Genomic DNA, 14758 nt, shown 5'->3' on the forward strand with positions numbered 1-14758 from the left:
CGGGGAGATGCAGAGGCGGGCTGCCCTGGGCTCTAACCTCAGGCAGAGACCCCTCTGGTGCCAGAGCTTGTGGGCATTACACCTGCCCCTCCAGAACCACAGGGGTTCATCCCAAGTCCACCTGAGCAAGGTGCCCCTCTCTTCAGGCCTGGTGCCCCAGGCTAACACAGATAACCACCAGCTCTGCTCCTGTACCAAACAAAACCCACAGACACAAGGACAGCGACAGGGTGGGGTCCTCACCGAGCCCCTGCCCCGTGCAGCGGGTACCCACCTCCATCGTGTAGGTCTTGCCGGCACCCGTCTGGCCATAGGCAAAGATGCAGACGTTGAAGCCGTCAATACAGGAGGTGATCAGGGCTTGTACCTCCTGGAACACCTGGGGAGGTGACATAGGATGGAGATTGCAAGCCCCCCCAGGTCACCCACCATTTCCAAGTCCAGCCACCTCCCCTGACCACTCTCTCCTTCAGTAACAGTACAACGCATATTGTTACTGGCGAGTGGCTCACTGTGGAAGAATTTCTGACTAATAAGTCACTTACAATAGGCATCAGTCGAGCTGCCAAGACTGAAGGGAAGACAGGGCAGTGCCTGCTGCCCAGCCCTGGAGCTCAGGGGCCCCCGCCTCTACTGCTCCGGCACCAAAGGAGTGCTCAGTGAGTTGAAGGCAGAGGCCAGCGTGTGCCCGGCACCCAGAGCCTGCCTGTACACCAGCAGACAGGGTGGGGCAAAGGTAAAGCTCAGCACAGGGACAGAAGGGCACAGGCAAGACAGTCCTGGCCGGTCAGCCAGGGCAGAGAGGAGAAAAGAAGGATGCTGAGACCACATGGCTCTCACAGGCCAACGGTTCCATAGTGGGGCCAAGGAGCAGCGGGGGAGTCCCTAGGCAGACCTACGTAAGTGCTCCCGGCTGGAGAAGCAACGCCCGCCAGGGTCCTGAGGTTGGGCGGGGCCACGTAGGTGCCACAGGCTGTGCATGAATCTCCCTCCCTGCAGAGGCTTCAATCTTAGCTTCCCACCCTCTTCTCTCCTCCAGTGGAGGGAGCAAGGCATCCCAGTGCCCCACGCCTCCCCATCGTGTCTTCCCCACTCTTATACTTCTTTCGGTCCATGCTCCCATCATCTCTCCCTGTGTGTCCCCCCACCCTCCACTGCTCTGTCCCTTTCCCCACAGGGCCACACTCACGTCCTGCTGTGAGGCCCGCGGGGAGAAGACCTTGTCCAGCTCAAAGGACACAGGCTTTCCTTTGTGCAGTAGGTGGATGATGGAGTCATCGTCAGCATCGAAGGTCACAGCATTGGTCGCTTCGGGTCCTTCTCCGTCCTCTTTGGTGACTGGCCTGACACGAGCAATCACTCGGATATTCCCTGGATTGTGGGGGGGAGGAGAGAAGGGTACAGGCTGGGTCAAGATCAGACTGCTTCTACACTGGCATCCTCTGGTGTCCTGAGCAACCCAGCGGCTCAGGAACCTGCTGCCTTCTAAGCAAGGCCCCCCAAGGAAAGGTAGCCCACAAAGCTGTGATCAGTCACTCACACTATCATGAATTCAAGTATCAGTACCCTTTCTTCCTGGGCAAGCCAGCTGAGAGTGGGAGCTTCACACTGGGGACAGGGAGGAAAGGTCAGTTGTGGGGCTCAGGCCCTGCGCCCAGTCTGGGTGGGATACCAAATGGACACTCTCTCTATGTGTCTGGACTTCAGTTTTCTCTATACGATAGGGCTTGGGTCCCAGTAAGCCAAGAGACTTATTCTGTCATTCTAAAAGGATACCATGGATGCCAGGACAGGGCTTGGGAATCAGATAGGCAGATAGAACCAGGCAACGAGGCAGCCCTGGGGTGTGTGGGCACATAGATCTGATCGCTTCAAGCCCTTCAGTGGGATCTCAATGGAATGAAGAACAAACTCCCCACTACAGCCAGAATCTTCACCTTCACCTGTACACTCCACCTCACCATCCAGGTCCAAGGTCTGGCTGCACCTCCTCCGGGAAGCCCCCTGACACGCTCGACTGTCAGACACTAAGGGGCTCTGAGAGCCCCTCCCCAGCCCCGGTAACAGGGGTAGTGTTGAGGTTCTCTGGGTGATTAACGATCACTGCTGCCCCAGCTGAAGCGAGCACCGTGAGGCCAGCGACAGCATCCGTGTGGGCTCGCGGCCATGTCTCAGTGTCTGGAACAGCACCTGGCACACAGCAAGCACTCCCTAGACCTTTGTGTAGCAAACAGGTACCCTCAAGCTTGGCCAGGCCGTTGGTCAGAACAACCGGCATACCAGCCACCCCACCCAGTGCCTCAATAGCCCACCCGGCCCCCTCGGGGCCCAGGGGTCACCTGCCATGGGCACTGGGGTGAGGGCTTCAGAGTTGGACGGATCCAAGTCCAGATCCAGGGCAGACCGTTTACTAGCCATGCGGGTTTGAGCAAGCTCCCCGACTTCTCTGGGTTTCCGGATCTACAAAGACGGAGCTACAGCAGCCCCTCGGTGGCAGGGCACAGCTCCAAGGAGTGGTGCTGGGCTGGGGGGAAGGGCTGCATCACCTCCGAGCCAGCTTGGGACCCCTGGCCCCCCAGCACCCCCCGCGGTCACCTTTCAGCCGCACGAGCTCATTGTGGCACTTCTTGCGCAGCTGCAGCTCCCGGCGGTACTTGCGCAGGAGCTCCTGGTTGTTGCTGTTGACCTCCTCGATGGCTTGGCCGATCTGGTGGGGGGTGCGCAGCGCTGTCACGGGCTGGCTCCACCGACCTGGCTTAACACACTGCCTGCCACCTCCCCACCCCCACCCCAGCAGCTGCTCACTGCCTCCCACCCTGGGCTGAGTACTTGAGGTCCGCTGTCACAGGCCAACTCTATCCAATAGCCCCTGTGGGCATGTACTGCTGCTAGGCCCATTTTACAGAGGAATAAACTGAGTCTCAACGAGGCTTATTGCTCTGCTGATGAGCAAACAGCAGGACTCAGCCCTCACTTCACAGCACTAGCACTTGACTACAAGATTCAGCTGGACCCATACTCCAGCTCTACCCTCATCTCAAGTAGCTGGGGGGACCTAAGGCAACCATCTCAGTCGTCAAGCCTCTTTTTTCTCCTCTGTAAACTGGGGAGAACACCATCTAATTCGCGGATCTGTAGGACTTGGTAGGTACGGACCTCCACGTTACACTTCATGAGGGAAAGGACCAAAATGCAGACCGCGTGTGCATATGTTGCCCTTCGTTGGGTAAAAAGGGAAGTGTGCACATGCACGCAAATACATCAACAGGCTTCATCATGCTCAGAACGCTCGGGGGGTAAATTCTGACAGACATCCGCCTCTGGGGAGCAGGCCAGGGTGGCAGAGAGAGGCCCTTCCTTTTCTTCTGATGCTCTTCTGCATAGTTTGAACTTTCTACCACGTCCATGTATTATTGACATAATTTGTTTCACAGAAAGAGAACTATTTTCTATTCCCAAAATATATCAGTCTCTCTACCCTGCAGGACTGTTGTACAGATTCAAGGAGCTGACAGCTATAAAAGGCTTAGCACGTAGGAGGCACTTAAGAGACGCTGGCTATTCTCATACTGTACAAGTATAGCTTAAAAAAATCAAAACTAACAGATATAAGAATATGTGCAGCATGTTTGAGATATAAGAATACATGTAATATGTTTGGTTTAAAGCATCACAATAAGTCAAATACCCAAATACCTGCCCCTGACCAGTGTGTTTTTCAAACAGGGTCTGGGGGTGGCAGTGTGTGGGTGAGGCAGGGGGGCTACTGTCTGGGGGGCTTCACCGCATTTTGGAATGGAGCCCTGGGCTCCAGGGCCTCTCCCAGCCTCCCCCGTCCCCTCAGCCATGAGCTGCACTCACCTCGGCCTTGACGCTCTTGAGAGCCTCCTGCAGGAGCAGGGGGAAGCCACGCACCTGCCGCTTGAGCCCATTGTAGTCGTTGGTGAGGGTCCGCAGCGCTGGCTGCAGCGTCAGCAGGTTGGTCCGGACACCTATGGGGACACAGAGGTATAAAGTGGACAGGGGGAGGGGCTACGGCACGGGGCAGGCCAGGGCCCGGCCAGCCGGCTCACCTGCCAGGTTCTCATGCACAGCCTTCATCTCCACCTGGGCTCTGGCAAAGGCCTCCTCGATGGCCCGGTTCTTGTCCTCCTCCAGAGACTGCATCTCCTCCAGCATCTGCCCGTGTGCCCGCTCCAGCTCTGACTCGTACATGGCGATCTGATGGCCAAGACCAGAAGCAGCTCAATGTGTGTGGGGGGGAGAGAAGCTCAGAAGAGGGGGGGAGAGCCAGAAAGAAGCCCCTCACCTACCCCACAGCCCACGTGAGCAAACACTGACCCCTACATGTACACATAGACACACACACAGACACATACACAGACACACACACAGACACACACACACACACACACACACACACACACACAGGAGAAGGGTAGATGGCCATCTCGCTCCTGGAAAGGTCTGGGAGCTCCGTGCAGCTACTTCCTTGCGTTACCTCCGGCACCAGCCTGGGTCCTGGCACGTAACAGGTGCACAAGCTACAGGCCCCAGGAGGGCAGGGGAGAGCACTTGTTGTACAGTAGTGACCAGGGTTCCTTTCTAAGAACGTGTGCGCTAGACCCTGTGTGAGGAACCTTTAATGATTATGTCCCTGAGCCCCACTGGGAGGGGAGTTCTGCGATCACATCATTTTACAGATGAGGAAACAGACACTAACAAAACTTGGCCTTGGTCATGCAGCCAGCAGGGAGAGAAGGGACCGGAACCCAGGCGCGTCGCACCCTGGAGCGCTGACCCGCCATACTGTGTTGAAGGCCCGCCTCTGGCTTTCCAGCCGGGCGTGCGCATGCTCTCCCACAGCTACGCGCGCCCCCGCAGCCCACGCACCTGCGCCCGGAGCTGCGCGGTCAGCTGGTGCGAGCTCTGCAGCTGCTGCTCCATCTCCTTCAGCACCTGCCTCTGCATGGCCACCTGCTCCTGCAGGTGCTGGTTCCGGGCCTGGGACTCGCTGAGGGCCTGCTTGGTCTTGGACGACTCCACTTCCACGGTCTTGATGACATACTGTGAGGGGAAGGAGGGACGGGCGCGTGGCGGCGCGTTGGTGCCTCGACCTCACCCGGGGGTCCTGAGACGCGGCTGGCCTTGGGAAGGGACCTTCAGGGACATCCCGCCAAGAGCCCCCAGAAAAAACTAGAGAGGCCTCGAGGTACTGGCTTTCCAGGATGCTGCAAGGGCCTCCTGGAATGCTCTCATCTAATTAGCCCACCAAGAGCCTGGCTGTGGCCCCAGCCTGGGCACAGGACAGACAAGAAGGGCAAAGATGAAGGTAGAACCCCGCGGTGCATCACATCCATGCCTGGCACGCACAGGCACCTCAAGCCTCAGTTGCCAGATGGCCACTACGCGCCTGGCCCTGGACAGCAAGGAGAGGAAGGGGCAAGACTAAGGGCAGACCTGCAGTGATTCCTTCAACCACTTGCCCCTCCTCATTCACCAAGAGGCTTAAGCCCTTCCTCCGGGAGGCCCCGCCCTGGGCCCGGGATGGAGAGGACGCTCCCAAGGCCCTGCACGTGGCCACGGCTCACCTTGATTGGCGGCGACTGGGCCCGCAGGCTGGCGATGGTCTCGTGGCTGTCCCGGAGGCGTCGGCTCAGCCGCTCCTCCTCCTGCGCCTTCTCAGCCAGGCAGTCCTTGAGCCGCAGCTCGACCTCCGCCAGCCGGTCGGTCTTCTGCTGCACCTCCAGGTTCAGCTCCGACAGCATGCCCTTGTTCTCCACCACCTCCAGCTGCAGCTGTGACAGCTTGTCCCGGAGCTGGGCGCTCTCCTGCAGGCAGGCGGTGGCGAGCGACGCCGGGACCCAGGGAAGGACAGACAAGCGGGCAGGGGTCACTGTGAGGAACTGGGTCACCGTTGGGGACTGAGCCCTCTGGGACCGGGTGGGGCCGGGGCCAGCCCACTCACCTGGCTGTGCTCGCAGCCCGTGCAGGGGGCCACCGGCTTGGCCCGCAGCTCCTGCAGCTCTGCCTCGAAGCGCCGCATCTCCTGCCTCAGCCGTTCATTCTCCACCATCAGCAGGTCCCGGTGCTTCTCCAAGTCCGTGCCTCCCTGTAGACGGCCGGAGCACAGGGGACGCATGTGAGGTGGAGAGGGTTACCAGGGCAGGGGAGAGAGGAGACAGGTGGGGAGAAGGAGAGGGAAAGAGAAAGGCGGAGAGGGAGGGAAGAGAGCAGGAGCTCCAGAGGGAAATGAGAAGACAGGAGGAAAGGGGAGCTGGAGGGACGGACTTCACCCCGCCCTGTTCATTCTATTTTCCTGAGTGTGAAAGTAACAAGAAAGTCGTATTTATACACAGAGATCACACTCCTATTTTACATCAGCAAACGAGAATTAACCTCCCTCCCTTTGGGGGTCACATGACCTCTGAGGACCTAGTGAGTGGAGACAAGTATTCAGGGAGCGTCTCCCAGGCAGGATGGCAGTCTGATGGGCACACGGGCAGCCCCGGCTTGGGCTGGATGTGAGGGCCCTGGAGAGATGGGGTCACACATCCCATCTGGAAGGGTCAGTCTGCATGAGACCCGGCCAACCCCCGCCTCCCCCGCCCACCTTAGGATGGCAGTGTTGAGCCTCACCAGCTCTGATCGAAGGCGGCTCACTTCCTGGGCTTGGCTAATGAGCTTCTCCTTCAGGTTTTCCACCTGCCAGCACAAAGCCACAGTCACGGTCACGGTGAGCCTTGTTCCTCACCTCCAGCCCACACCCAGGCCTGATCTCTCAGCCCCAGCCCTCCCTGTGTTCAAGCATCAGGCCACACCTGGGACTCCAGGTGACACACACCTGCCCCATCCCAATAGCCTTCAGCACCCTCTCCCACTTCAAGACCCAGGTAGCCTGGGCTCTCAGGAAAAGTCTGGGGAGCAAGCAAAGCAGAGGTGACCCGTGTACCACCAAGCCCACGCCAGAGGCAGCTCCCTGGGAGACTCAGAAGGCTGACCTCAGGACGCCTGCCTTGCATCAGCCCCTGCGTCTACTTAGGTATTTGTAATTATATATATATATATATATATATATATATATATATATATTTTTTTTTTTTTTTTATTTTTTCCTTAAAAAGGCTTCCAAATTGTATAAACTCTAGGCACTACAAAACCTGGATCAGTCCTTGCCCAAGTCCTAAATTTTTCCACTTCAAGTGGTTCCTGGTCAATCTGCCTGTGGAGACAGGTCTGTCAGTGACCAGGGCACATCTCAGACCTGTGTCCACCCCAGCTCCCAGCCTGTCTTGCTGGAGAGCCATGGCCAGCAGAGGCTATTAGAAAGAGGAGGGGTGCACGCTCTGTGAGGAGGCAAGGGTGGCCTGGCTCAGCCAGAGCCCAGGGCGGGGGCAAGCACGATGCCAGTTCCGAGAGTGCACATCCCAGGATGGCGACCCTCCCCTAGAGCTGTCTCCCCACTGGCCATCCTCCTTGCAGGCCCCAAACCCTGGTTCTCTATCAGCCCACCTGCAGGAACCTCTCGGGAGATAACTGCAAATGCAGCCAATGACTTTGGCACCAGCATTCATTAGAGCATGTTTGGCGGTTTTCTTGCAGAACATTCTATGAGGACCATACCCTACCATACCTCACCTTGAGAAGGCACAGTAAGAGTCAGACTCACTCGGCGGGGGCTTAGGAGAGGTGGGTTTTACACAAGCGGACCAAGAAGCGCTAGGTTCTTATTACTAAGCGACAGGTGACAAAGTCCCCTGCCTGCAGGGGCCAGCCAGGGCCAGGTAAGGCAGGCGAGGGGCAGTGCAGGATTGGACACCTGCTATCCACCCCTAGGAGGCAGCCACAATGCACTCCCTGCAGGCCGCGGCCAGAGACATGCAGGCCCACGTCTCCAAACGTCTGACCTTTCAAGACAGGCCAGATGTTGGGATTTGGGGATATGTCAAATCTCCTCACTTTACATGGCTGAGATGTCATCAACAGTGTGTGAGTAGCATGGGCAGCATGCAGACCAGGCCTGTGCCACCTCCGATGCCCCCTTTTGCTGAGACCCTGGTGGGAGGAGCACTCAGATCCCCCGGCCTTAGAGGGGAGTGAGGGACACCTCACAGAAGGCAGCCTTTCATTCCTTGGTGGTGAAATCGGGACTAGCGTGAATCCCCAGCATTAAGGGGATGGTTACGCAAGTTATGGCGTATGTACACGCAGACTAGTGCATAGTCGTCACGGTTAGGGTTAGCAGAAGTTTTAAGTGACTTGGAGAAAGGCTCCCGAACATAGTTAAGTCAAAAGTCTGAAAACAAAATTGCGAATGTAACACCAAGAAGCAGGAGTCTCTGGACTGTAGAATTCTGCCAAATTCTTTATGCTTTTCAGTAACTTGTAAGCCTCAAAGAATACGTACTCCTCTCATACACACTCCCCCCATCCTGATATAGGTGGGTCTACCTCCTTTTGAAAGGTTGAGTCCCCCCACCCCCCTTCCTTCCCTCAGAAAGCACCCCAGGAAGATCCACTTGCACTGAACAGGTGCCTCAGACAGGCTGCTTCCTCAGCACCGGGCTGGGTGTGCTGGGACCTCGCCACCAGCACTCAGCCCCAGATGCAGCGAGAATGGGGTTTTCCAAGTGCTTACTTGCGGGGTCAGGACGCCTGCCCGCCACCTGCCTGTAGCCCAGGCTCCTGCTCCTTTCTTGCATCACAATCAGAACTCTGGGCACTCCTAGGCTCTACCTGGAATTTCTGAGGGGTGCCCCAAAAGGAGGTGGCTACAAAATGGGGCAGGCTAGGGGTGAGGGTGAGGGGTTGAGGAAGAGGCTATAAAAGACTCCCTTTGTCAGAGATGTCAGACAGTCATCTCCTGGCTTGTCTCAGACAGCGGGGGACATGACCCACCAACACAGCAGTGTGGCCTGTCAGGCACCAGTCACCGCTGTGGTGCATGGTGACCGTGCCCCAGCAGGCCAGCTGCATTTGGGGCTGAGAAGTCAGGATGTATGCTGCTCAGGAGTGGGGCCATTGCCCTCTACCCAGAGGGGTCTATTTCAGGAGCGGTGAGAGCAGAGAGCGGGGTGCTGAGGGTGAACCAGAGCAGCGAGGAAGGCCTTCCACAGGAGAGAGCCCCCAGAGGCATCCTGTCCACACCCGCCCGGGCTCTGAGTCAGCAATCGTGCTGGCATCTATCCGCAAAGAGGGGAGGGACCTTCTCTATTACTCATCATAAGCCCCGACCCCGGCAGGTGACCAGCACGCAGTAGACACCCAATGAACACTAGAAGTGACAGCAGACAAACGGGATGCACACTCCTGAGGGCAAAGAGCCAGGCCGAAGGGGAAGCAGGTCCCCGGCAGGCTGCTGTGCTGGTGCCCAGGAGGGTATGATGTCAACCCCAGGGCTGACCAAGGGACCAGGCTAGATTTGTGCAACGTCCCTTCCCAGGCCCAGGCTCCTTGTCAGCCAGAGAAACTGGGTCATGGGCCTGGTGCACAGGGCCTCAGTGGGAGCGGGGAGCCGGGGCCCATCTGACACAAATCCACATTTCCATCTCTCAGCAGAAGTGGGTTCAGTAGAGGGTGGGGCTGCCCTGCGCAGGTCTGTGTTCTCAGCTGTCTGCTCCCATCAGTGGAGACAACCTGCTGATTACCTGCCCACCTCCCACCAAGCCTGGCTCTTGATCACCAGCTGTCTGTCCTCTGAGGAAAAGAGGGCTCTCCCAGTGGCGAGACCAAGGTGTTGCTGAGCTGAAAAGGCAAGAGGTCCCGGGACCCAGAACACCCTGAGGAAACAGAGGCCAGAGGGGCGGCCCCCGGAAGCACCCCATCCCGTCACCAACACACTCCCCCTCTCAGGACATATGGCTACATGACTGACTGTGCCCATCTGGCCCCATCCACCCTGCCCTGCCCACTGCCAAGTTTTCACATTCAGGTCCTTCTGCCACTGAGGGGCAGTCGGGCACAGGGGTTCTCAGGCCTGACTGCCCAGCTTTCTAATATAGACATCACCCTACTCACTGGATAACCTTGGAAAAGTCTCAACTTCACCATGCCTCTTGCTTTCCTCATCAGGACAGTGAGGCTACCCCTACAAGGATGTCCTGGGCATTAAGTGAGATTAAATGAGATAACGTAAGTAAAGCGCTTAGGACAGACCCCAGCACACAGCGAGTTCTATTGTTAGAATAAAGGCCCGTGAGAGCAGAGATATCTGTCTGTAGTGTGGGTGACGAATTCCCAGTGCCTAGGACAGTGCCTGACACATAGCAGGTGCTCTGTAAACACATGTAGGAAGAATGAGTGCACAAGGGGCTGGGTAGAGCAGGGTCTGTGAGTGAGGCTGTCAGGCAGGGTGGGGCCAGGAGGGGTGCTAGAGGCTGGGGCACCACTGGGCACCAGCAGGAGGACACTCACTTCTGCCAAAGGAAGGAGCTGCTACAAGGCTCCAGGCATGTGGGTGCCACGTGGGACTGTCGGGCCAGAGGTGCCACGTCTTCCAATATATTCTGACAAAATAGGAATTCCAGATCTTTATGTGAACTTAACTAAGGTTTAAAAATAGGCAACTGGCTCTGGAAAACAGTGTGGAGGTTCCTCAAAAAATTAAAACTAGAATTACCCTACGACCCAGCAATAGCACTACTAGGAATTTATCCAAAGGATACAGGAGTGCTGATTCCTAGGGGCACGTGTACTCCAATGTTTACAGCAGCACCATCAACAATAGCCAAAGTATGGGAAGAGCCCAAATGTCCATCAACCAATAAATGGATAAAAAAAGATGTGGTGTGTGTGTGTGTGTGTGTGTGTGTGTATACACACAATGGAATACTACTTGGCAATAAGAAAGAATGAAATCCTGCCATTTGCAACAACGTGGATGGAACTAGAGGGTACTATGCTGAGTGAAATAAGTCAGTCAGAGAAAGATATATGTTTTCACTCATATGTGTAATTTGAGAAACTTAACAGAAGACCATGGGGGAAGGGAAGGGGAAAAAATAGTTTCAAACAGAGAGGTAGGCAACATAAGAGACTCTTAAATACAGAGAACAAACTGAGGGTTGATAGAGGGGTGGGGGGGGGTAATGGGTGATGGGCATTGAGGAGGACACTTGTTGAGATGAGCAATGAGTGTTGTATGTAAGCGATGAATCATGGGAATCTACTCCCAAAGCCAAGGGCATACTGTATACACTGCACATTAGCTAACTTGACAATAAATTATATTTTAAAAAATTTAATAAATATAATAAAAATAAAAATTGGCAACGAATCTGATCAGTAAAAAAGGAGGCCAATTAGAACTAATAAACTCAGCAAAGTCACAGGATACAAAATCATTATGTAAAAATCTGTTGTGCTTCTACACAATATCAATGGACAATCCAAAAAAGGAAATTTAGAAAACAATTCCATTTACAATTGCATCAGAAAGAATAAAATACTTAGGAATAAACTTAAGAAGGCAAAAGATCTGTATATTGAAAACTATAAAATATTGCTCAATAAATTAAAGAAGGCACTGATAAATGAAAAGACATCCCAGGTTATGGATTGACATATTGCTAACATATCAATACTACCCAAAGCGTTCTTCAGATTTAATGCAATCCACATCAAAATTCCAATGGCATTTTTTGCAGAAATAGAAAAATCCACCCTAAAATTCATATGAAATCTCAAAGAACCCCAAATAGCCAAAACATAATTGCAAAAGAAGAGAAAGTGAGAGGTTGCACACTTCCTGATCTCAAAAGTTACTACAAAGCTACAGCAATGAAAACAGTAAAGTACTGGCATAAAGACTGACATACAGATCAACAGACTAGAATAGAGAACCCAGAAACAAACCCTCACATGTGTGGTCAATTGATTTTTGACATGGGTGCCAAGACCATTCCAGGGGGAAAGGACAGTCTTTTCAACAAATAGTGCCAGGAAAACTGGACATCCACATGCAAAAGAATGAGATTGGACCCTTGCCTTACACCACAGACAAAATTAACTCAGAATAGATCAAAGACCTAAACGTGAAAACCAAAACTATAAACATAGGGGAAAACCTTCATGGCACTGGATTTGGCAGTGCTTTCTGAGATCGGACACCAACAGCACAGGCAACAAAAGACAAAATAGATAAATTGAGCTTCATCAAAATAAATAAAACCTTTTGTGTATCAAAAGATACCATCCACAGAGTAGAAAGGTACTCTGTGGAATGGAAAAAACTATCTGTGAATCGTATACTGATAAGGGGTTAATATTCAGAATATAGAGAGAACCCCTACAACTCCACCCCAAAAACCCCAATTCAAGACAGGCAAAGGACTTGAATGGACATTTCTCCAAGAAAGATATACACATGGCCAATAAGCACATGAAAAGATGCTCAATATCACTAATCATTAGGGAAATGCAAATCAAAGCCACAATAAAATACCACTTCAACCCATTATGATGGCTATTAGTTAAAAAAAATAACCCTCAGAAAATAACAAATACTGATGAGAATCTGGAGAAATTAGAACCTTTGTCCCACTGCTGGTGGGAATGTCAAACAGTGTACCTGCTGTGGAAAACAGTATGGTGGATTCCTCAAAAAATTTTAACTGGAACTACCATATGATCTAGCCATTCCACTTATGGGTATTTGCCCAAAAGGAATTCAAAGCAGGGTCTCAAAGAGATATTTGCACACCCATGTTCATAGCAGCATTATTCACAATAGGTACAATGTGGTAGCAGACCAAGTGTCCACTGATGAATGAAAGGATAAGCAAAGTGTGGTATATCCATACAATGGAATATTATTCTGCCTTAAAAACAGGAAATCCTGCCATTTGCAATAACATGGATGAACCTGGAAAGCATTATGCTAAGGGAAATGAGCCAGTCACCAAAAGACAAATACTGTGATCCCGCTTATATTAAGTACCAGGAAGAGCTACATTCATAGAGACAGGAAGTAGAATGGTGGGTGCCAGGGGCTGGAGGAGCGGGGAGGGGGAAGTGAGTATTTAATGGGAACAGTTTCAGGTTTGCAACATGAATAACAATGTGAATATACTTAATACCAATGAACTATACACTTAAAAATGGTTAAGATGGGAGGGGGAGCCAAGATGGCGGAACAGCATGGAAGTTTTTTTGTGTGTCTTGTATCCATGAAATACAGCCAGACCAACACTACACCATCCTGCACACCTAGAAAAATGATCTGAGGATTAACACAACAATCTGCACAACCTAAACCACAAAATTCAGCAGGTACCTGGCACAGAGAGGTGAACTTGGGGAGAGAGAAGCCGTGGAGGGCAGGGAGCCGCTTTTGCACATGGAGAGAGGATGGAGGCGGGGGAGGAGAATATGGGAAAAGCACCCTCCAAAAGCAGCTAAAGAGAAAGTAGAAAAGTGGAAACAGCCACAGGGACTGAACTAAGAGAGAAAAGAGAAAGAAGAGAGTTTAAATTCCATTAAGACTATAACAGGGGGAGCGCCGAGTCTGAAACTCCGCAGCTCGATACCTGGTGGTGCTCTGGTGGGAAGGGCGAGTCCCCAGGAGCAGAGTGGGGTCCGGGAGGTTCTCGGGCCACACAGAGAAAAGCGGTTCCACTGCTGGAAGGACATTTGGTAGAGACTGTGAGGCCACCTGGTCCCAGCAGACCCCAGAGAACAACCACATCGCTGGTGCTGGAACAAGGTCGTTATGGGTGAAGCTTGGTGCCAGATGTGTGTTGTGATTTTCCATAATCCCTGAAACACTGCTGGTACACTATCTCGCAAATTTTTTCTGGGGAGGGCTGGCACCTGGCCACACTGTCTGGGCACCAGCAGCAGGCACGGTCCTGCAAACATTCCTGGGTGTGGCCAGCACCTGGCCATTGCTCAGTGAGACCCTCTGCAGAGGGAAGAAGCAGGTCAAAGCTGCAGTCCCTCAGAAGAAAGAGGATGAGAAAAACAGCCACATCTGAGACAAAACTCAGGAGGGAGGTGCTGCCTGGGGCTTGGTCACAGACTGTGAAAAAGCGGGGTGGGGGGGGTGGAGGGAAGCTTAAGACAAAGTACAGGTGCACGATTGCTAATCTGGGAGAACAGAGTTCCGATACTAGAGAATGGGTAGCTGGCTGATGCCATTTTCACCGCTCCTGCGCATGAGCATACGCACCTATAAGCGCCACCACAATCCACCCCAGTAAACTAAGCAGCGCCATCTAGTGAAGAACAGACCCATTACACTAAGCCCCGCCCAACTGGGCCAACCTCGCTCTTCAGGAACACAAGTCTCTCCACCTGCTTAGTTTACGAACTATAAAGTGCTTCATAGTTTGACTTCTAGATGAAAATGAAGTAATTGCAGTGGCATTTCAGTCTGTTACCGGTCCATCTATTCAATTTTCTTTTTCTTTTTTCTCTTTTTCCTTTCTTTTTCTTGAATACAGAAAGAGAAAAAAATCATTTTTATTTTCAATTTTTATTAAAAATATTTTTCTTTCATTTTTTTCTACTATATTTTTTACTTTTGTGTAAATTTTTTCAAATTCTATTTTACTTCCATCATTTCACTTTAGTCTACTTCAGTGTATTCATTTTTTCAAATTTTCAAACAATTTCCTTTCCCCCCCCTTTTTTCTCTAACCTATCAAGCCACTTTCAACATCCAGACCAAAACACACCTAGGAGCTAGCATCATTTATTTGATTTTGTGTGTGTGTGTTTAATTTTTTATTTTTAGTTTTTTCTAACTCATTAATTCCTT

The 14758-nt window shown here is 52.7% G+C and overlaps 1 protein-coding gene across 2 annotated transcripts in view; it reads right to left on the reverse strand.

Moving 5' to 3' along the window:
- The window catches only part of KIFC3 (kinesin family member C3), a 39339-nt gene that overhangs the window by 5209 nt on the left and 19372 nt on the right, over positions 1 to 14758 (reverse strand). For both annotated transcript variants that reach the window (XM_047078493.1, XM_047078492.1), the window contains 9 exons: positions 6640 to 6705; positions 5969 to 6112; positions 5592 to 5831; positions 4894 to 5067; positions 4074 to 4221; positions 3862 to 3992; positions 2596 to 2707; positions 1190 to 1371; positions 275 to 379 (listed from right to left, as the gene is read on the reverse strand). In XM_047078493.1, coding sequence (XP_046934449.1) covers positions 275 to 379; positions 1190 to 1371; positions 2596 to 2707; positions 3862 to 3992; positions 4074 to 4221; positions 4894 to 5067; positions 5592 to 5831; positions 5969 to 6112; positions 6640 to 6705 — 1302 coding nt within the window. The remainder of the gene's footprint in view (positions 1 to 274; positions 380 to 1189; positions 1372 to 2595; positions 2708 to 3861; positions 3993 to 4073; positions 4222 to 4893; positions 5068 to 5591; positions 5832 to 5968; positions 6113 to 6639; positions 6706 to 14758) is intronic.

This window comes from Lynx rufus, unplaced genomic scaffold (genome assembly GCF_022079265.1).
Source record: "Lynx rufus isolate CCGP_SWC_20201006 ecotype Redwood Valley unplaced genomic scaffold, mLynRuf1.p SCAF_16, whole genome shotgun sequence".
In the NCBI taxonomy this organism is placed as follows: domain Eukaryota; kingdom Metazoa; phylum Chordata; class Mammalia; order Carnivora; family Felidae; genus Lynx; species Lynx rufus.